This window comes from Phodopus roborovskii, unplaced genomic scaffold (assembly GCF_943737965.1).
Source record: "Phodopus roborovskii unplaced genomic scaffold, PHOROB, whole genome shotgun sequence".
Classification (NCBI taxonomy): Eukaryota; Metazoa; Chordata; class Mammalia; order Rodentia; family Cricetidae; genus Phodopus; species Phodopus roborovskii.
Genome location: NW_026125804.1, coordinates 1226959 through 1250205, shown reverse-complemented (window position 1 = coordinate 1250205; position 23247 = coordinate 1226959). Strand labels below are relative to the sequence as shown.

The 23247-nt window shown below is 39.9% G+C and overlaps 1 protein-coding gene across 2 annotated transcripts in view; it reads left to right on the top strand.

The window, feature by feature from the left end:
* The window catches only part of Shroom2 (shroom family member 2), a 140423-nt gene that overhangs the window by 106592 nt on the left and 10584 nt on the right, over positions 1-23247 (top strand). Inside the window, exons 6-7 of one of the 2 annotated variants that reach the window (XM_051178711.1) lie at positions 18003-18212; positions 21892-22452. In XM_051178711.1, coding sequence (XP_051034668.1) covers positions 18003-18212; positions 21892-22452 — 771 coding nt within the window. The remainder of the gene's footprint in view (positions 1-18002; positions 18213-21891; positions 22453-23247) is intronic. The other variant, XM_051178712.1, reaches the window with a different exon arrangement.

The window sequence follows — 23247 nt, the reverse complement described above, 5'->3', positions numbered from 1 at the left end:
TGAAATCAAGTGATCTTGGATTGAATATTTGGAACCATAACCAAAATAAATCATTGATCCTTTAAGTTGTCTTTTTCAGATATTTTGTTGCAGCAATGAGAAAGTTGAGTATAATTACCCTTAAGGAGGTAGAACATAACTCTAGGCTTTCAGTGATGGCAACTTCCTACAGAAGAATGCAGGCTGAAGAGTATGGAGAAAGCTTACATTCACCAACTACACCACCATGATTGGATTCATACCATAGAGATAAAACATGCTAGTAGCCTTTCTTTGTGTGACGAAGACAAGTGTTACTTCACCTCTCTAGTCCTTATACTAAATTCATAGACCCAAACTAACTATAAAAAGGGGGGAATCAAATGAAGAACATGTTACAGATGCCTGAAAAATTCTCCTCAGAGGTATCAAGAATGCTAAAACAAAGGGGAGTCTAATTATCTATCCTTCCTACTCTATTCAGGCTGTTGGAACAAAATATCTTAGTCTAGATGATCAAACTGTTCACCTCATAGCATCTGATAAGACAAAAGGGAAGGAAAGGGTGGACTTTGGACAAGATAGCCCCTTCAAGGGTACATACTCCAGTGACTTAACTTCCATTCACACACTGGCTCCAACAGGTTCTACTATCAGGTATTTCTGTTGTTGTTTGTTACATGGTTTCACTGTGTAGGCCAAATTGACCCCACTCACAGACATCATCCTGCCTTTGCCTCCTGAGTGCCAGGATTAAATAGGTTCACCACCATGCCTGGCACTACCAGATATTTCTAACCATTCTGGAGGCTGAAGTCCAAGGTTAAGGCTCTAGCAGATTTGGTGTCTGCTGAAGCCTCATTTTCTGGCTCAAAGATGAAAGTCTTTTCCTTGTGCCCCCACATAAAGATACTAATTTCATTAGTGAAATATTCATTCTAACGATTTATTCCCATATACTCTACCACTCTACCTCCTAGTTCTTAAAGGGTTAAGGTCAGTTGGGTTGTGTGTTTGTTGGTTGGTTGGTTTGTTTTTTGAGAAATGGCTTAGCTGTAGCTCAGCTTACCTATGAACTCATTATCTTCCTGCCTCACTCTCTGCTACGTGACACTGTTCCTTGAGAATTGTGATCAAATGTCTGTCTACTCAAACCAGATGGGATCTGATGACAGGCTAAAGTACAGATAGTGCCAAAGTTCAACTTGGTGAACCAGTGAGCTTTTCAGAAATATGGGTGAGAGGTTATTTATAGGAGCAGAAAGGACTCAAAAACAGCTGCATCATCAAAGCCCACCCCAGCATGGGTGACAACTCATAAAAGCTGGAAACCTGGAGACACTACAACTTACAGGCAACAATTTGAAAAGTGTCCTTTCACAGTAAGTTTTCTTAGAATGAGCTTCTAGGCAGCTAAGTTTTTTTTTGTTTGTTTTTTGTTTTTTTTGTTTGTTTGTTTGTTTTTTTTTTGTCGTCAGAGTTTTCTAGGCAGCTCAACTGCTCTCTGCTTCTTGTCTGAATCTTCTCAGCAGTCTTTACTGCTTGTATACTCTTGGGGTGGGAAGAGCCCCACAAGTGTGGTTCGTTCCAGGGACTTTCTGAAGCTAATGAGTTTTTTGCATCCTGTTTTACAAGCTTCCCTACAGGATGGAGAGTTTCACTTCCCCTTAGAACATTCTGTTTTGCTCCCCCCTCCTTTTCTATTCTGTGTCTTAAAGAGTATCCTTCCAAGATGATAGGTTTTTACCAGTAAGCTGTTACACAACACCTTCATCCCAAATTCTGAGAGTATAGGAACATTATCTCCATGTCTGACTTAGTTGTGCTTTTAATATATACATTTGAGGGGAGGGACAAGCTTTCAGTTTTGTAGCAGTCACAGTGAAAGAAGCTTAAAAAAAATAACCACTCAATACAATGTGGCACCTGGCTGGGATCCTAGGCCAGGAAAGGAACAATAAATAATATAAAATATCAAATAAATAATATTAAAATATCAAATAATGTATGAGTATAAAATATAATAGTATTAGAATGATATATGACCTTTAGTATTAGAATGATATATGACCTTTAGTTAATGTTGATGTACTAATATTGAAGTGCCCTGTTAGTGCAGTAGGTAGTATATCAGTCTCAAAATGTACAAATATTGATTCATTAGCTGGGGTAAATTATATTAGACTGTTTCTACCCCTACAACAAAATATTGAAGATGTTCAACTTATAAAGGAGAACGGTTGTTTTGGCTTATTGTTTTAGTCTGAAGTTGGTTACATTGGTTTTAGGCCTGTGATAAAGCAGCACATCATGGAAGGAGCACATGGTAGAAGAAACCATTTATCTCATGGTAGTGGAGAAGCAGAGCAGGAGGGAGGAAGAGGGGACTGATAAACTACAGTCCCCTTCAAGTATATATTCTTAGTGACCTAACTTCCTCCCTCTTGACCCTACCACCTAAAGGTTCTTCGATTTCACAGAAGTGGCCTTTAAGGCACCAAGCCTTTAAGACATAGGACTATGAGAGACACTTTATGATTCAATGATACTACACTGTACCGTTCAAATCTCAAGTTTAATAATAGAGAAAACTGAGTGTGTTGTATGAGAACTCCTTCATTTTATTTAAATTTTCTATGATTAATTTTTTTTCGTCTTGGAGAGGAACTTAGGGATGGTAAGTGGCAGGGAGGTGACATTGATATATATTTGATAAATAGTATATGGACATGAAAAAACACTGGAAAGAGTATTAGCTTTGCAATCAAAACTACATGTTCAGTTCCTCACTGTGTTTGTGTCAGGCTACCCAGGCTTAACCCTTTCTCTCAGATTTAAACATTAGTGGAATCCAAGTTAGTATACCCCAGAGACACCTGCACATCAGTGTTCGCTGAAGCACTTTTCACAATAACCAAGTTACTAAATTGGCCTAGGTGTCCCATCAACAGAAGAGTAAGGGAAAATGTAGGGTGGCATGTGTCTGTGTGTGTTTCATTTGGCCACAAAGAAAAATGAAATTGTCATTTGTAGGGCAATAGATGAAACTGGAGATCACTGTGTTAAGTACAATGAGCTAAATCAGAACAAACATGTTTTCTCTTGTGAAATCTAAATTAAACACATATACATATGTATAGGCATATAATATGAAAGTAGTAGAAAGGTTAGTATTTGGGATGAGGAAGGATAAGAAGGGGGCGAAGGAAGGTAATAGAGTGTGGGTATGAGCAAATTGTATGATTTAAATATATGAAAATGTAAGAATGAAACCCATAATGCTGTAAAAGCAAGTATATGCTAATAAAAAAGTAAATGCTTAATGGGTATAATGATAACATATCAATAGTGTCCTACATTCAGGCTGAATAATAACATGTTCCTTGGTGAAATGAACAGGGGTCTGAAACAAATATTGTACATTTATGGAAAGAAGTTTGAAAGAGAAAGCCCTGGTGGCTAAGCCCAGAACTCAGAGGTTGGCTGTTGTCTAGGTGGGAAGGAGCTGTGAGGGAGGAAATTTCTGTTGAGGACCATAGCACTGAGGTTGGGGGTGGTGGCTGTGGTCAGAGTGGAGGTGGGGCACAGGGTCTTTAAATTCAAGTCATTGTGATGTGATGAATTGGGTGAGTCAGGGTCAGCCTGGTTGCTTTGTCTTCTTGCCCCAGTGCCCTTGCACACAGGAAAAGTTCTGAAACACTTGGTTTGTTAGTTGATGGATTACATTCCTAATGAGTGTGTAATCAGTGTAAGAATATCCACAGACATAAAATGGGCTATTGAATGTCATCTTTAACTCCATTGTTGTTGTAGTGTTAGACCATGTATTGCCTGTGATAGCATTGCTGAGAGTTCATAAGTGGAATTCATGAATAATATCTTTGCAGTAGATTCTTCTATGTTTTCCATTTTTGAAAAAAAAAAAAGGACCTCCCTCCATGCCTGATAGGGATTTTAAAAAGAGAAGACTCTTACAGCTTAATCATGGAAAGTGTTAGGAACATTCCCCGAGGTGAGATATACTGGGTCCTGGAGTTAACAGAGCCTGCATAAACTTGTACATCATAAGGCAGGAGGCTCTGATATTCCAGCAGTTGCCTTTCGTGACTCCTCGATGTTGTAGGCAGCAGGATTCTGCAGTGGCAGAGGCGGGCTGTGGGTCCCTGAAGCACTTAGCTGCCTTTGCAGACTGAGTGAGCCACAGTCTACAGCAGCGAGCAGGGATGCAGGTAAGAGATCCTAGCGCTCCTTCTCAGGGCATCTTATCCCTAAAGGATAAGATGTTTTAAAAACACTTGTGCTATTTGGGGGAGGGGGATAGTTTCCAATGCTTCTTTTGTTCTACTGTCTTAAAGGGCAGGTTGTTTGTCAGCTCACAATGGCTGATCTGGCAAGATCTGCAAACATTCTCATTGTTTATTGTTCTTTCTAAAATGAAAAATCATGCAAATCAGGGTGCAGATTCTGTCTGGAGCTCTGCAAGCATGCACACATGTGGGAGGGGACTGCATGCATGTCTAAGAATACATGCAGTTTTTGCAGCTTTGGTTTTTACAGCTGGCTGAAAGCACATTGGAATTGAAAGCTGTTGTCCTTACTGGTGGGTCTGACAGCCCTTGCTGTGTAGAAAAATTGCTCTGTGTGAGTTCTGCACATGGGTGACCCGAGTATGCTAGCACTAGGATGCCAGAATCTGTGAAGACCTGTCTGCATTGCCGTTTCTTCTTCAGTAGCTATAAGATGCAGGCACTCTCACTCCCAAGACACTGAGTGTAGACACTGAAAGAAAATGGTGAGTTAGCCACATCTAAATGGGGGTGGGTGGGTGGGTCAAAAACCAGGTGTGCATGCGTGGTCATTTGAACAGTTCATGGGTATATTCATATAGCTTGCTAACTGCAGTGAAAAAATACCTACAAGGAGAAAATGGAATCTCTATGGCTTTTAACATTTTTAGTTCTTATAATTTGTTGTTTATCTTGATTATGATAATGTTCTTTCTATAAATGTGTTGTCATGCATGTGCTTGCATTTTCTATTCTGCCTCTTATATTGTGATTAAAAATGCAGGTTATTGTTTTTGGCCATGTTGCTAAAAATGATGAATTGCCTTTGCTACAGGCAAGGAAGCTTTCATATGTGTGGAAGGAATGCCATTTTCACAAGGAAATTGCTGCATAGCTATCTCTGAACACACATACGCACACTATCTGAGTCTGTATCCACTGACTCATGGGAGTAGGTGTCATCTTGAATCACACATTTAGTCATTGATTGTGCCAATGCAGAGGCAAAAAAAAAAAAAAAAAAAAAAAAAAAAAAAAAAGAAAGAAAGAAAGAAGGAAAGAAAGAAAGAAAGAAAAAGAAAAAGCAATTTAAGGAAAGGCTTTATAAAATGTAATAGCATTGTAACTAAACAGCTTGTTGCCTACCAACTGCATTTATAAAAATGAATGGAAAATAATTTTAAGCATAAAAATACCAATACACATTTGATGAATGCTTGGCATATTTTCTAAGCAGCAGGCATGCGTGTGTGTGCATGTGCGTGAGTGTGTGTGTGTGTGTGTATTTGATGATGCAATAGGAAAATACTGCATTTTTGGCAGAAAAGGGGACATGTCTATATACTTTATTATATAGTAGGAAAAAATCATTCTTATGCATACATATACGCACACACATACCTAACTCTGTCTTAAGGAGAAACTTTGCAGGGGCATTCTCATTCATGCAAGCATGCACAAGGGCATTTTCTCAACGTTCTGAAAATAATCACAGTATGTGTTAACCAAATGACTTGTAGAAGACTTCTACTCAGCTGCAGTGACAAATGACTTAGTAAATGCCTATTAACTGCTGCATGCTTTACAAAGGCTGGCCACTCCCCCGAAGTCTAACTCATAGATGCTGGAGGTTGGGGAAGGCAATAATTTATGTGGCCTTTTAGAATACTTTTGTATGGCTCTTTACTAGTGTGTGTGTGTGTGTGTGTGTGTGTGTGTGTGTGTGTGTGTGTATGTGTGTGTGTGTTTATCTATGTGTTTATGTATGTGATCATCATGTTTGGGGAGCCATAGGAAGAAGCTGGCATTTTATGTCTACTTTGAGCTACCCATTTTTCCCTATCCTTGGACACTAGAGGTTTTAGCTGGTTTCTGCTAGAGCAACTTAGCTGTCAGATCATTGGAAGGCATCACTGGGTGTCCAAAGAGATTCTGGATCTATTTAATTATTTACACACACCTCCCCTTTAAACAATAAAGTCTCATGGGGTTGGGGGAGGTAGCTCTCATATTAATGTAATTTTTTTAAATTTAAAACCATCCTTAATCCCCTCACCCAATGATTCCACTACAGAACATGGAAATGTGTTTGTTTTGAAGTCTTGTTTCAATACAAATCTATATTTTACATATACAGTCATTCTCTACATAGTGTATGTAAACTGACTTTTAAAAAATACAAAAACCTTTTATATGTATTATGCCTTGTGTTATAAGATGTAAGAAATCTGTCTGATACTGTAGACATTTAAAGCTGTTTCTAGCCATTCACAGTTACAAATAATACTTTAGTAAGTATATTTCCTGAGAGAATCATACATTTCCATGTGGGTTATCTTAAAACATGGTAGATACATATTTAGGAAGTATCACCTTATAGACCTATGAAGTGTATCCTTGCTGTTTGTGCTTTACTCACAAGCAGGCTAGGAAGTCCTGTTCCTCTCACAACTTTGCCAATATTAAACATTAATTTTAGAATTCTGTGGTTTACGTAACTTCCCCTTTAAACATGTGTTTTGGAAACTGGGAAAAGACAATCATTTTATATATTTATTGGCCATTTTTTCTTTTTGTTCATTACTGTTCATATTCCTATTAAAAGGGGGCTTTTCTTAATCATTGTCATTTAGGTTACAATACATCCATGGAGTATGGTGTATACTTTCAAACATTTACTGTTGGTTAGGGTTAGATTATTTCTGTAACACATAAGTTGAATCCTCTTCATTTGGCCCACACTTGGTCATTCTGTGCTACCTACCAGTTCTGTATTTTGGTGGCCACAAGTTTCTAGGAACTAAGTGTTCGTTGGTGGTATATTATTGCTCTTTTATATCATTATATGCAACCACCCACAGTTCTGTTGATTCTGAAATAATCTGCATTGCAGATTGCATTGCAAAGAAGACAAAGACTAAGGATGAAAACAGACCAAGTTTTCAGACTGATGTGTTATGTTTTATTGTAGGAGGAAACCCTAGCTTAAAGAAGGTTGCTTGCTTCTGGTAGGGCTTCCAGACCTTTTGTAGGAGATTGGAGTGTTCAAGTTTTAGAGGAGAGTGCCATGTCCCATGCACTCTTTAATGCTCTTAGTCTAAAAAGTGTCTAAAATGCTCTTAGTCTAAAAAATGCTCTTAGTCTAAAAGAAATGGCTATACTGAGGACTTCAGAAATGTTTTTGATTCTAGCATTTGTTGTTGCTAAGATAAGAGGACACTGAGTTCAAAGCCAGATTGAGCTATATGAGATGCTATGTCAAACAATGAAACAAAAATTGGAAGAGCAGTACAGGGGTTCAGCTTGATCTGATTGCTATGATCTTTAGCCACTACCTCTATGGTTGACACCAAGTAACCATGATCTGTTTCCTTCACATAGTTTCCCAGTATACCAGAAATAAGCAAAAAAGACTCTGTCTTAGGGTTTCTATTGCTGTGAATAAACACCATGACCACAGCAGCTCTTATGAAAGAAAACATTTAACTGGGGCTGGCTGATAGCTTCAGATATTTAGTTCATTATCATCATGACAGGACATGTCAGCATACAGGCAGACATGGTGTTGAAGAAGTGGCTGAGAGTCCTACATCTTGATTGGTAGGCAACAGGAAGTAAACTGAACTAGGTGTAGTTTGAGCATGGGAGACCTCAAAGCCCACTCCCACAGTGAAACATTTCCTCCATCAACTAATTCAACAAGGTCACACCTGCTAATAGTGCCACTCCTTATGAGCTTATGGGGGCCAGTTATTTTTGAATTATGACATCCTGGCTTCAGGAATGTTCCTGATTCTTTAATGTCAAGATAAGAAGATATATTACATGAAGGATGAAGTTGTTAGAGATATACTTCTTTCTGACTCAAATGGTAGGTCTCCAACTAGTCTTGTTATAACCTCCATTAGTCTCTTAAGTTGCATTCTGTGCAGTTTTAGATTTGTCTGCCTCTCTTTTTGTCCTTTAAAAAATTAAGATTTTTTAAAAATTTATATGAATATTTTGCCTGTGTGCATGTATGTGTACCATGTGTATTCCTATCAGATCCTTTGAAACTGATTATGGATGTTTGTTAAGTACCATGTAGGGGCTGGGAATTGAATCTGGAACCTCTGCAAGAGCAACAACTTCTCTTAACCACTGAGCCATCGTTCCAGCCTGTCCATCTCTCTTTCATAGGTCTTACAGTATTTTGGGGAAGATTTTCATACAGTAGAACCAAATTGTTCTAGAATAGTATATTATGATAAAACTTGGTTTATAAACCATGCTGCACACCAGCGATTTAATGAAAGGGACTTGAAAAACCAAGGAGTAAAATGTCTAGTGTGCTAATCCCTGTTGTGCATAGCAAGACATAAACTAGAGATTTTTAAATCATATGTGGCTTGCCCTGGTGTTAAACAAGCTTTTAAACTCAGCTACTTGGGAGACAGACTAAGGCAGGAAGATCCAAGTTCAAGTCCAGGCTGGGCAATTTAGGTGAAAATAAAGAGTAGATTGGAATTATAGTGCAGTGGTAGAGTGCTTTGTCTCATAGGCCTGAGGCCATAGGTACTTACAGATCCCAATGTTGTCAAAAGGGAAATAACAACAAAATGTGGTTAATTTCATAAACACTGTGATGGATATAAGGAGAATTTTTGGCTAGTGATATACGCTAATTGGTGAAGTGCTTGTCTAACATCCAGGAAGCCCTGGGTTCAAACCCCGATATTGCATAAAGTTGGGCATTCTTATGCACACCTTAATTGCAGCATTTAGGAGGTGAAAACAGGAGGATCAGAAGTCCAGGGTTATCTTTGGCTATATAGTTAGCTTAAGACCAACCTGAGACACATGAGATCCTTCTTCATGTAAAAGAAAGAAGGAAATGTAGGAGAGGCAGAGAGTATAATGGGGAGAGAGAATGAATATGCATATGGGAATGCCAGAAAGAGTTTATGTGGTGAAGGGTGTGGCGAGGCTTGGAAAACTGTTTTTAAAAACAAACTTTCCTGACTTCTTTCCTGTTTTACTTGGAGCAATGTTGTTTTTTCCAAGAAGAGCACTACAGACTTCATTTTGAAGGGATAGTATTTTGAAAAGATAGTCTCGCCCAGGTCTCAGGTCTGACTGGAAAGACATAGGTAGATTCTCCTTACGCCTGGTGCCAGGGAACATTCAGTGTCTCCATTTTTACAGATAATGATTATTTCCTTTGGAAGGGACATGCAAAGTCAAAGATTAAAATACCAGGAATATAGCTTTTGATACCTACATATTGTGGGTAGAAAAATGGGAAAGAATTTGGAAGGGGAGGTTTTGCAAAATAGATTCCTAATGTTTTCTTGACATCCAAATTGCTTGGGAGGCTTGTTTTGAAATAGATTTAGAGGCATGTCATCCTTCACTATTCAACACTTTTCCTGGCCTTCTTATTCTTACTAAATGAGCAGAGCCCATTTCCTTGCTCACTCAAATCTGGGGATCAAGTATGAAGTGATGGAATCATAGAAATGAGAAAGGACTTGCCACAGATTATCATAGCTAGTTCACTGAGATACTTGAGTAGCGCTTATGCTAGATTATTATAAATTCCAGGTCAAAGCTGCTGCTGCTGTTGTGTGTGTGTGTGTGTGTGTGTGTGTGTGTCTGTGTGTCTGTGTGTCTGTGTCTGTGTGTCTGTGTCTCTGTGTGTGTGTGTGTGTGTGTGTGTAGTCAAAATTTGTGTTAGTGTCTTTATCCCTGTGTGTGTGTGTGTGTGTATAGAGTCAAAATTTGTATTAGTGTCTTTATCCCTGTGTGTGTGTGTGTGTGTGTGGGTGTAGAGTCAAAAATCTGTGTTAGTGTCTTTATCCCTTTCTACCTTCTTTTTGTTTGTTTATTTGTTTTGTTTTGAGGCAGGGTTTCACTGTGTAGCCCTAGCTGTCCTGGAACTCATTCTGTAGACTGGGCCACCTTTTTGTGAGGCAGTCTCTAAACTTAACCTAGAGCTCATCAGTATGACTAGTCTGGCTGGCCAGTGAGCTTCAGGGACCTCTTTTCTCCAACCCTCCCTCCAGCACTGGGGTTACACACACAACACCCAGCTTCTTTTACATAGATGCTGATGACCCAAACTTAACTTTCATACTTGCACAGCAGACATTTGCCAGCCTACTCCCCCTTTGAAATTACTGGATGGTATTAAAAGCCCATGCCTGCTAATTTGAGTTTGCATCATCTGCAAGTGGAATTTCTTTCAATCTGTCTTCTCTCCAAACCATTTAACCACAAATGACTTATCATTTTGTCTAAATCAACTTCATTACTATTTGGCATTTGAGTTTCTGTAAGTTAAAATGAAATCCCAAGGAAACTGCAAACCTTTTTAATCCATCTGTGAAGACATTGGAGAAATAAAACCCATCCAGTTTTCTAAAGTAATTGCTTTTCCCACATGGCATGAAAAACACAGGCTAGCACGGAGAGAAAAGCTATAGCCAGGAGGCATTGTAGTAAACACATGACCAAAGCCAGGATGCTTCTGGGCTTGTGTATTCCCCAAAGGACAGCCAGCAAAACACAAAAGTTTGAATACTGATCATGGTTGTGTACATCTGCTATCTCAACTACTTATGCAGTTCAAGCAGGCTTGCCTGGGCTATATTGCAAATTTGAGACCGGTCTTAGCTGCGTAGTGAGACCCTGTCTTATAGATACTTCCCCATATCCCCAAACAAAGAAAATTGCTAAATGGAAAGATCCAAGAGTTTGAACAGAACTTGCAGAAGTAGTTCTTTTCATTGTCATCATTAGCATAATTTGTTCATTTGGCAAATATGGGTTAATCATCCCAAGTCCACAAACCTGAAATCTAAAATTCTCTCGAATCAGAAACTGTGCCCACATAATGCCAAAAGAGATGAATTTCTACACTTAACATTATATATTATACTGTGATAGCTTGCAATCAAAATGCAGGTGCAGTAAAAATAGTATACTAAAATCATCTTTCAGATATATACACATATATATATACACACACATATATAAAATGAATATCTATAAATATAAGTGCATGGAATAAGTTAGCATTATTGTAGTAATTTTTATAATTAAGTTCCATTCCATAGGTATTTCATTTTTCATGTGTGTGTGCATGAATATAGTCCAAAAAAATCTTTTAATTCAAAATTCAAATATGTCTTCTTCCAAAGTTTTGAGATAGATAAGAGATACTTAACTATCTTGTTTCCCTGCCTGGAAATTTGGCAGTCAGAGGATAATCAGACAGTCCCTATTCTACAGCTACTTGTGCTCTGAGAAGTCTGATGATTAATTGGCATTTCTAAGAATGTAACCACTACCATTATTCTTAAATGTCTGTGCTCATTAAATGCTTTTGATGAGGTCTGTGCCTCTGTTGATTGGTCAGTTGGTTAATTGATTGCCTCTTTGGGACTCTGGTGTTGTATCCCACTGTCTCATTTCCCACTTCACTTTACAGTTATGAGATGCTGTGTTGATGGAAGAGCCTCCCACTTGTACTTGAACAAGGAATTTATGTGACTGCTAAAAATTATCAAGAATGTGGAAAGGGTGGAGAATACCAGGGGCTCACCTGGAAGACTTTTCTGTAAATTGTCTTGGGTGTCCTGTTTCCTAGCTTCCTGACTTTTACACCAAGATCTTACTGTTACATCCCTCTAAGCTTTAATTATGACTATGTCTCCCCTTTCCCAAATCACTTTTGTTTATACTTCCAGCCAGTGGAGATGCTGGATGCCACATTCAAACTTTGAATGTGAAACTAAGAACATGGGACTTATGGGATGTTAACATTTCCCCTTCCTAGAAACACGGCTCTGTTTCCAAGGCAGGGACCCTGGGTTCCACCCTAGTTGTTCTATGAGCTAATTGGGCACTTTACAAACAAATCGGGCAGCTAGTTCTCAAGTGTGATTCTTAGGCCACAGTGTAGAACTGTTCCTGTACTGGTGCACGTAAACTGTTCCTGTTCATTGCACTCATGCGCGTGCATGCATGCGTGCGTGCATTGTGTGTGTGTGTGTGTGTTTGTGTTTATAATGGATATATATGCCATATCATGCATGTGAATGTCAGAAAAAAACCTCAGATACTGGTTCTCACCTTCCACCTTGTTTGAAGCAGAGTCTTATTGTTTCACTGTTACATATACCAGGGTACTCACATATAAACTTCTAGGAAGTCTTCTGCCTTTACCTCCCACCTTAACATAGGAGCAGCGGGATTACTGATCTTCACACTTACACAGCAATTGCCTTAGCCACCTAGCCACCTCTCCAGTCCATGTTGCTATTCTTGACAGTGTGCTATGGATAATAAGCATGTGTAAGGCATGTTAGAATTTTGCATCATGCTTAAATGAAAGGAGGAAGTACCTTAGTGCCTTAATTACTTTTTTATTGTAACAAAACACCATAAGCAAAGCAACTTATACAAGTGTTTAAACCGAGCAGTGGTGGCATATGCCTTAGTCCTAGCACTCTGGAGGTGGAGACAGGCAGATCTCTGTGAGTTCAAGGCTGGCCTGGTGTGCAGAGGGAGTGCCAGGCTAGCCAGGACTGTTACAAAGAGAAACGCTGTCTCGAAAAATCCAAAAAAAAAAAAAAGTGTTTAATTAGGCTTATGGTTTAAGAGGCAGCAAGAACATCTCAAAACTCAGATCTTCAGCTACAAATAAGAGTCAGAGACAGAACACAATGGGAATAACACAGGTCTTAGGAAGCCTCAAAGCCTGTCCCCAGTCACATACCTCCTTCAACAAGGTCACATTTCCTAATCCTTCCAAAACAGTTCCACCAGCTGAAAACCATGTATTCAAATATATGAGCCTGTGGAGCCATCCTCACTCAAACCACTACATTCAGTGTTATATCTTTTGAAAGTTTGTTAGTTTTTTTCATTGCCCATAGTTTTTTTTGGTGGCCTTGACACCTAGTAATCATAGTGGCTGACTTAACCTCTTGGGGGTAAATGTCCTTCCTAACTCAAAAGTCTAGGGTATTCTGCCTGAGCTGTGTATATTCTGCCTGGGCTGTGTATATTGTATCTTAGAAAGGAATTGTGGGGTGATTTTGGTCATGGAGAACCATGGATGGCTCCATTCATCTACAGACCAGCTGTTGCATCTGTTTTAGGTGCTGGCTCAGCGGAACTCTACACAAATCCTCTATTGTAACATCTGTGCCTCTGATAACTTACAGCTACTCATTTATGGTTTAATCAGAAATGTCTCCCATAGGTTTATGTTACAGTCACTGCTCACTCATATAGCACAATTTTGATGACTGTGGAACTAGCTGGAAGGAATGAGAATGAGCCTTTGAAGGTTATTTCTGCCTCTTATTCTGTCCTGCTTTCTCTGCTTATTGTCCCTCTAACACATGAAAAAGCCTCCCTCCTATGTTCCTACTGCCATCGAACTTCTTTACCAAGTCATCCTCAGTCAGCTATGATGGACTGAATCCCTCTGAAACCAAAAGTCCAAAGAAAGCTTTTTCCCCATATTGTATCACATATTTTATTACAGTAACAAGAAAAATTACTAATGCACATCTGTGTGGTATACCATGGCCTGTGATGACCTTGTATCTAAAAGGATAGGAAGCTTCCTCAGGCTTGTTTACTGGTTAGATAACATAAAGCTGGTATATTCTATTCATGATTAGAAGTGCCTTCCAGTGAAACTCCACATTAGATGGGACTCATATTTTACTAAAGCCTGAGACACCATGTCATTGATGGAGCAATAACTAATGATGAATCAGAGTCCTGGTCCTGTCATTGACACCAAAAGCCAAGAATGGATGGGAAAGGGAGACCCTGTAGTGTTTGCTCATTATTGAATCCAAAAGATTTAGAAATTTTACCTCGTCATCCTTGATAAAGATAAGCATAAACTATTAGCAAAACAACAGTGTACTAATTGGTGATATTGGAGCATTTTAAAAAATATTAAGTTGGAATGCCCATGCACAAGGTTTTTTTCATCAAGGACTTAGTTAGCTATTTGCATCTTTAAAACGTACCCCCCCCACACACACACACCTGTGTGTAACATTCTTTACAGTAACTGAAAGTGAGTGGCAGCAACAACAGTATTTACATACATTTTCTTTTTTGTTTTTTTCAAGACAGTGTTTCTCTGTTTAGTTTCTGTGTAGGCCTACGAACTCGGAGATCCACCTACCCCTGTCTCCCGAGTGCTACCACTGACCAGCTGGTATTTACATATATAATGGGTTGCCTTTAGGCACTGGAGGAAACAGATCCTGGGTCACCTGTTGAGGTGCTTCAGGCTGGGTGTGGAGAAAAGGTTAAATAGAAATAAACTGTAAGACCACTTCAGAGTCCCATGCTAGTGGAAATTGGAATAGGGCTGACATGTCTAAAGACCCATGTGGTAGGGAGACAGGTGCACCTACGATGTGGCTGCAGGGAGCAGAAAACAGAAATTGAGAACATTGAAAGCAGATTTCTCAGCTGCTGTAGTGAGCAGATGGAGTCTGGAAATAAAACCATCATTCCTCATGCGCAGAAACATCACATTGATCAGATATTTCAATTTAAATAATAGTGAGGTTAATAGGATTTCTAGAGTATTTGTCTCTTTTCCCCCATTGGTGGTGTGAGCATGCTGTACCAGAAGAGACATGTTTGTGCCTTTCTACAATGCCAGCACTTATTAGAAAACAATAAATTCACAAAGTTTGTCATCAGTTTCATTGGCAGGAATTTCCAAGTAGTACCATCAGCAATAAAGTGTCTCTGTGATCTGATTAACTCTGTTGAAGTTTTGTTGTGAATCAAGCTGTAGAATCAGGCTTGAGTCAAGCCTCAGGGTGGAAATGAGCTGCAAAAGTGAGGAATGGGACTATGAGGGCCATAGAAGTAGGATAAGACAAAAGAATAGATACACAAATGGATAGCAAACAAACATGCAGATGACAGCACATCAAGTGGATCGTTTCAGCAGTAGGGACTGATTCTCAGTGAAGCTTCTGGGCACTCAAGAATCCTCTACCTGTTGATTCTCCAATGCATATACTCAGCAATTAGATAATAGGGTAGTAGGGGCCATTAGGTACCTTTTAAAGTCCATCTGAGAGTGTCTTCATTTAGCCTCCAATAAGTTCTTGAACCAGATTTTCCTATGTGATTTCAAAAATGGGTTGTCACTTTTTTCCTTAAGATTTTAAAATACTTTAATTGTGTGTCAGTATATGTATATGGTGTGAGGGTGTGGAAGGTGTAGTGTGTGCACATTAGTACAGTGCCCACGGGGCCAAGATGCAATGGATCTGTTTAGAGCTGTACTTACAGGTAGTTGTGAGCTACCATGCATAAAGAACCTGGATTCTTTAGAAAAGCAGTATGAGCACTCTTAACCATACAGCCATCTCTCAGTCCATTTCTGATGTGGTTTTAATATGACCACGTATTCCTATAGTCCCAATTTACTTAGATAAATCTATGTGATGACATCAATTTTACTTTTAGAAATACATTCTTGTTTTAAACTTTCTTTTTTTATTATTTATTTTATATAACCAAGTCCATTTAAATGAAAACAAACATTTATAGACAGTATTTGGGAATTTGGGCGTCGTTCTTTCCAAACTACTTCCTGCTGGTAAGGGGTGCTGTCATGGGGGATTCTAAGAAGATGCAGAAATCCTGGCTATAGTCTGTAAGGCTGCTTTGTCCAGCTGTTAAACTTTCTTTTTATTTATTTTTTGTGTCTTTCACACCATGCATCTCAATCCCATTCATCTCCCTGTCCCTTCATATTTACCCTCTGCCCTTGCAACTCCCCCCCACCCAAATAAAGTAAAATAACATTTAAGAGAAAATAAGAAGAAAAAGAAAGAAAAGTCCTGTTGTGTACGCTGTAGTGTGACACAGTGAGTCACACAGTTTAACCCTTTAATCATATATATACGTGCAAGAGTTCATTGTAAAGAGTCATTGGTCTGGTTTGAAGCCTCTTGTTTCTGCTACGCTATTGATACCGTGTCCTTACTTGACTTCTTCTTGGATATCCTGTTGTCCTGTGTCATGAAACTTTAGGTCTGCAGGATTGGCCCCTTCATATGCTCCAGCTGATTATAGAGGGGCACAACCTGCTCTACCATTCTTACACCCTCAGGGACAGCTCACCTGTAGCACCCAGATATTATGTACCATGTCTAGGTTGTAATGAGAAGCAGAAGCAAGAGCATCTTAAGTACTCTGGATATGAAACAGGAATGGGTCTGCATTCCTCTTGTCAGGAACTAGGTTATGTCATTTCATTGCTACTTCTACATGCTGTCCTGCTTTGAGTCAGTAGCAAAGTTTTCTTGGTAGTGTGCCCCCCAATCTATGGATCAAACTTAGGGCCTTGCACATATTAGGCAAGTGTCCTGCTCCTGGGCTATATACTGTATTCCTCAAAAGTCAACTGATTGTTTTTGAGACAGTCCACTTTGTAGCCCAGTCTGTTTTTTAACTAGAAGAAATCTTCCTACTTGGCCTCCCAAATACTATGATTATATGAAATACAATGCCCAGATCAAAAGTCAATTGTAGAATGAGAATTGCTCTTTTCCATAAATAAAAGGTTTGTTTTCTCCTTGGGATTGGTTTTGAGGTATGGTGGCAAAGGTACTACACACTGAATTGTTGCAAGTTTGCTAGTCAGCCTATAGACATTTTGGCATGAATAATCATACATCCAGACCAACTTCTATATGTATGTCATGGGCATGACTATGAATATATAAGCATGATTATGTGAAATGATAGTGTAAGAGGAAATTCTATAAATCATAGCTGCTTCCAAAATAAGCACTTGTTTTCCTCATTTGTCATATCTAATTTTAAAGATTTTTATGACTATTGATTCTTGGTCCATCTTAGAAAGGTCATCCCTGTGTATATAAGTGTTTCTCATATGCCATGTAAAAACATTATAACTTTAATTAAATAGTCCCAAACATATTTAGAGCTGACAGTTTTCACAAAAACATGATTTTTATTCTTTCTGGGGAGGTATTTCTTTTAATTAAAGAAATGTAGTTGGCATATACATGTGTGTCTATACCAGATCTAATGTATGTGTCATTAATGATTCATGTTCTATGTAGAATATGTTCCACAAATAGCCTAACATACATAGCATGTGATATAGATTAGTACCACATCACAAGTGGCAGTAGGCATGGGTGTTGGAAAATGTGTAGTCCTTAAAGTGATCTAAGAGAGAAGATCCTAATCAGAATTTTTTCCTAGTGTTTATTACATCTTCCTCTAGACAAGCAGATGCCCAGTGTTAGGAAGTCAGTTTGAGAACATTGCAGGACCTACTATACCAGAACCCACAGGCCAATTCCACATTGCCTGAATTATTCCACTTCCAGGAAGACCCACAGCCTCCATAGGAGGGCCTGGACCAAGCCAGGACTCTACCTTGAGAATAAATGTACGCAGAGTAGAGCACACTGTCAGGCTTGGGACCCCAAGTTCAGGGTAACCCTTTACCCCTGCCTCTTCAGTGGTCCGTGAGCACAGCCTAAGAAGGGAGCCCCAACTCAGAGGCCTTAAATGTCTATAATCTCAAGCCCAGAAGTATAGAGACCCAGAGAGTACACCCATAGACTCCTACCTAGCTGTCCCCAACAAGTTCTTACCAACACTATTTACTGAATCCTTGGATGTATGTGTGATTCACCTGTCCTTTTCTCACAGCCCCTCTGTGCTCAGCAGTGCCCAGCCACAAGATGGCCAGCATTTAAATGAGAATACAACTGTCACTCAACCAGAAGTCCAGCTCTCTTCCAAGTGTCAACACCTACAGACATCAGCGATGGAAACCTCTCGCTCCCCTTCACCCCAGTTTGCCCCACAGAAGCTGACAGACAAGCCTCCCATGCTTATCCATGAAGACAACTCAGCAAGGTATTTTCCTATGATAGCATGCTATATATTCATTCCATCATCCCTTCAGTGTTTGTTGCTGGAGCCTTGATGCAGCTTCAAACACTGGGGTAAAATTTGGTCATGAAAAATTATGTGGAGAATGAGCCACAACTCAAATGAGCAATTGTAATTTAGTGACATCATGATCCCCTTTATCTGCATTGAATGCATTTCCATTTGCCTTACTGCTTGGCACATGCATACTAAGCATGTTTTGCCAATGGTCAAAATCAGATTTAACCTAAGTATAAGATCTTTAGGTAAAGTTGAATAATGTCCAATATTTTCATACTCTTTAAATTCCTCCCTTTCTTCCTGTGTATGCGTGTGCATGTGTGTGTGTTTTGAGACAGAATCTTGATGTATAACTTTGCTTGGTCTTGAACTCACTATGTAGCCTAGACTGTCTATGAAATCTGAACTAACTTTGAACTCCTCATCCTATTGCCTCTAACCTTTAAAGTGATAAGAGCCAAGGACTCTATCAACTGAGCTATAGCCTTAGTTCTTCAACCTTATCCCCCTTTAAACTTCTGAATAACTCAGATGAAAAGCCCAGTGCCATGGGTTACTTCTTTTCAAATTATTCGTCATTAAGGTCTCATAGACCCCAACCATTATAGGTTATTACTATTGCTGTTGGTTACCTTCCAGAAATTCATGGTAGGATCCTACTGCTGAAGAGACCATGTACATGAATCAAAAATCATGAAAACAAGCTGGTAATGAGCTAAAAGATTCATCCCCACTGGCTAGCTTTCATAGTGCTAGAAGGTGTTATTGACAATAGTAGTAAACTAATGAACAGTCTTACCCAGCTGTGAACTCTGGGAATTATAATAATGAATGGCCTGGAAAAATCTACTGCTTCAATAGTGACACTAATGTTATGGAGTAACCAGCTACTTTCTGATTGAATTTAAGACCTGCTTAACAAAATAGAATTTATGTCTCATACTGTTAACAGTGCCAAGAAAGTCTAGCTGGGTAAGTCATAGACCCTAGGAGAGAACCAACTAATTCTGCTAAGTGGACGTAGCAGTAAACCCTCCGTTAAGTACTTGTCTTTATACCCATAGGTTGGTACATCTTAACCCTCATCAGAGAAACTTCTTTTGCAATAGAAGGCGATTAATATAGATACCAATTAACTCCTGCACAGACTATGAAACTTCTAAGTTTTCAACCCTAAATGAGACATAATATCACACCTTCTCCCAAAGTTGGGAGATCACTGTGGAAGAGTGGCTGGGAAGCTTGTAAGAGGAAGAGGTAGTAAATGAAACTATTTTCCAGACAGGACGTGGCAGCTGCACATATGAGCTCACGGTATCTTTGACTGCACACACAAGATTAAGCCAGACACACCCCAGCATAGATAGAGCAGTACTTCTTCTAGTCCCACTCCCTACTGAGAAGCTGTTGGCAATCAATGGCTGAGAAGGGGGAATCAGTTTTTCTTTCAAGATGTGGCCCCTGGGAGGCTACCAATGCTCCAATAGTTCTACACCCATGCACACACTGAAAACACTAAGTAGACTCAAAAGCTTTAAAAGACAAAACAAAACAAAAAGTAACATGAAATCGGGAAGGAATAGTGGAGGAATGTGGGATGGATTTGATGAAAACATAAGCATGTATGAAATTCTCATAATATAAAATCATTTTAGAAAGGACATCATTGATGTTGTTATTACATATCTCTCCTAGTTAGGTTTTTACCGCTATGATAAGGACCATGACCAAAAGCAACTTGGGGAGGAGAGGATCTCTTTCACCTCACAGCTTACAGGCCACTATGAAAGAAAGTCAGAGCAAGAATTGAAGCAGAGACCTTGGAGGAACACTACTTATTGGCTTGTTCTCCATAGCCTACTCAGCCTGCTTTCTTATATAACCCAGGACCACCTGCCATAGTGGGCCAGGCTCTCCCACATCAAACATTACTCAAGAAAATGCCCACAGACTTGCCTATAGGCCAGGTTCTCTCTTCCCAGAGGGCTTTAGCTTGTATGACATTAACGAAACAAACAAACAAACAAACCAGGCTCCATGTTGAATTCATAGCTATATGTGTATGCCTCAGCTGTGTTTTATATCTTACATAGTATCATTTCAGCACATTTCAGTTGGTAACATTGTTAGGGATCTGGAGAGATGGTGTCCTAGTCTGATAGTTTCTGCTTTAATAAAATCCCACAGGCAGGGTGGCTTAGCAACAGACATGGCTTGCTCATCGTGTTTCTGGAGATTGGATGGCCAAGGTCAAAGTGTGGCAGACTCAGAAACCTGTTTCATAGATGGTACCTTTTTGCTGTGTCTTCACATGATAGAGGAGGCACTCTGCTCTCTGATGTTCCTTTATAGACATTAATACTATTCATAACACTCCATTTTCAACATATCTCTTCTCTAAGCCCCTGTCTTCGAAGACCACACCTAGGGTATTAAATATCAACGCAGGAAGCCAGACATTGTGGCTCATACCTTTAATCTCAGCATTCAAGAGGCAGAAGCAGATCTCTGTGAATTTGAGGCCAGCCTGGTTTACTTAGTGAGACCCTGTCTCAAAAAAAATCAACCTAGGAATTTAGGTGCACATAAACATTCTTAGGAGTAGGAAAAGCAGTAAGGTGACCTGTGTGGTAGACAAACTGTATAACATTTTCATATGCCAGTCAGCTTAGGGTACCTATAGCATCTCAATTCATTAGAACTATAGTGAACACAGTGGGCTTCAAAGTGAAACAGAGTAGTGGCTTTTTTGTCCCAGTAAATGCTGGTTTTGTTTTGTTTTGTCTTGTTTTTTTGAGAATGCATTTGCTATTTATCACAGAGTAGCCACAAACTTAACAGTCCTGCCTTGGCCACCTTAGTGCTAGGATTATAGACTTGAGTTACTGTGCCTAGCTAGAAGCTTGTGTTTTTTTTTTTTTAAAAAAAAAATGTTTGCCCTGGGTAAATCACTGACACTAAAACAGGGCAAGTGAGTTCCCTGTGTACAGTAGGGTATCCCTCCCAGTGGCATGTCTTTGTAAGGGCGGCTTCAGATGTCAGTATGAGACATGCAGAACATGGGATGCAGTGCACATGACAAAGCTCCTGCCTGAGTGGAATCCATGGGTGTAGGTACTCATCAATGATTCCAAACACAGAAATTCCCAATAAAAGTCTTCTAGGGACAAGGAGGGCTACCCAGGCACCTGCTGGTATGTAGCAACCTACTTTTAGACCTGTGGTAATTCTCTCCACTGATGATTTTTTTCCTACAAAGGGATATTTAACAAATGGGGTTTGATGCATTTGCATTGCCCTCAGAATCAAAATACTAAATCAGGGAGTGTAGCCATAGCTCATGTAATAGAGGTCTTGTCTTAACCGAAGTTCCTGGCTTCAATGCACAATTTTATAAGAAAACAAAAATGAATATTAAACAGGTCTCATATCATTCAGGATCTCTACATCCAATGCCTGTTTGTATGTGGCACAGTTTGAGTTGGACTGCTAGGCATCCAGAGACCATATGAGGGGTCAGATGAGGACAGTTCCAACCTCTGCCTCGTCTTTTAATTTGTCTGGTTAACAGTGGGTCTTTGTGTTGGGATCCCTGTGTAAATTGTGGGTGGGAATCTGTACATGTCAAGATTTCAGAGGACAGCCCTTGTCTTGGCAGAATCGAGCGGGTAATGGACAACAACACCACTGTGAAGATGGTGCCCATAAAAATTGTGCACTCAGAAAGCCAGCCCGAGAAGGAGAGCCGACAGAGTCTCGCATGCCCAACTGAGCTGCCCACATTGCCCAGTGGGCTAGAGAGAGACCAGATCAAGTCATTGAGCACATCAGAACAGTGCTACTCCCGCTTCTGTGTATATACACGACAGGAGGCTGAAACCCCTCAGAGAGCCCGCCCCCCAGAGCCCCGGCCACCCAGCACCCCTGCCCCCCCTGTCAGAGATAGCTGTTCCTCCCCTCCCTCGCTCAACTATGGGAAGGTCAAGGAGAAGACCATGGATGACTTGAAGTCTGAAGAGTTAGCCAGGGAGATTGTCGGAAAGGACAAGTCATTGGCGGACATCCTGGACCCCAGTGTGAAGATCAAAACAACCATGGATCTGATGGAGGGAATTTTCCCCAAAGATGAGTACCTCCTGGAGGAAGCCCAGCAGCGAAGGAAGCTGCTTCCCAAAATCCCCTCACCCAGAGTCACAGAGGACAAGTGAGTACATGACACACCATGGGATGTTTGTTCCTCAGTCCCTATCTCTCACGGGCTTAGAAGTAGAGGAAGGGACTTAGGGGTGTATTGATATTCATGATTGCTTCTGTAGAGAGGTGATGTCTGTCCCCAGTACTTAGCACTTTTTGGTAAGTTTTTAAATTATCACACATGAATTTGATTGCATGGAACTTAGCAGGGGCAAGATGATACCCACTGGAGCTGCTACTGTCCTTAGCTTACAACTGGAATGATGATGATGACAGTACCCACATTTCCTCTCCAGGAACCTTTAGGAATGTCCTTTGGTAATTTCAAGTGCTACACTGGAGAATGGAGCACTCCTGACACCTAGTGGAAAGGCAGCAGATACTAGTACAGATCTTATAGTGTATGAGACAGCCCTCATATACTGTAAGTGCTAGCCCTGAGAAACCCTCTGTTGGTATGAGGCTAACTGTCCACCCCCTCACCTGTGTTGTATCCATCATCTAATCTCTGTATTAAATATGCATATCATGTGCCTGTCCATCCATCTATTTGTTTTTGAAGTAGGGTCTCTATGAAAGTTGGGCTCCCTTGGACTTGATCCTTCTACTTCAGCTTCCTAAACACTAGGGTTATAGGAATATGCAACCACACTTGACTATCCCTCCTACCTACTTCTTGAAAATGTTAAACTAGAACCCAGGTCCTCATATATATCAGACAAGCTTGTCATCACTAAGCTATAAGCTTTACCCATTTTATTTTGTTTTGAGATAAGTTACCTTGACTGGCTTTGAACTCAAAATC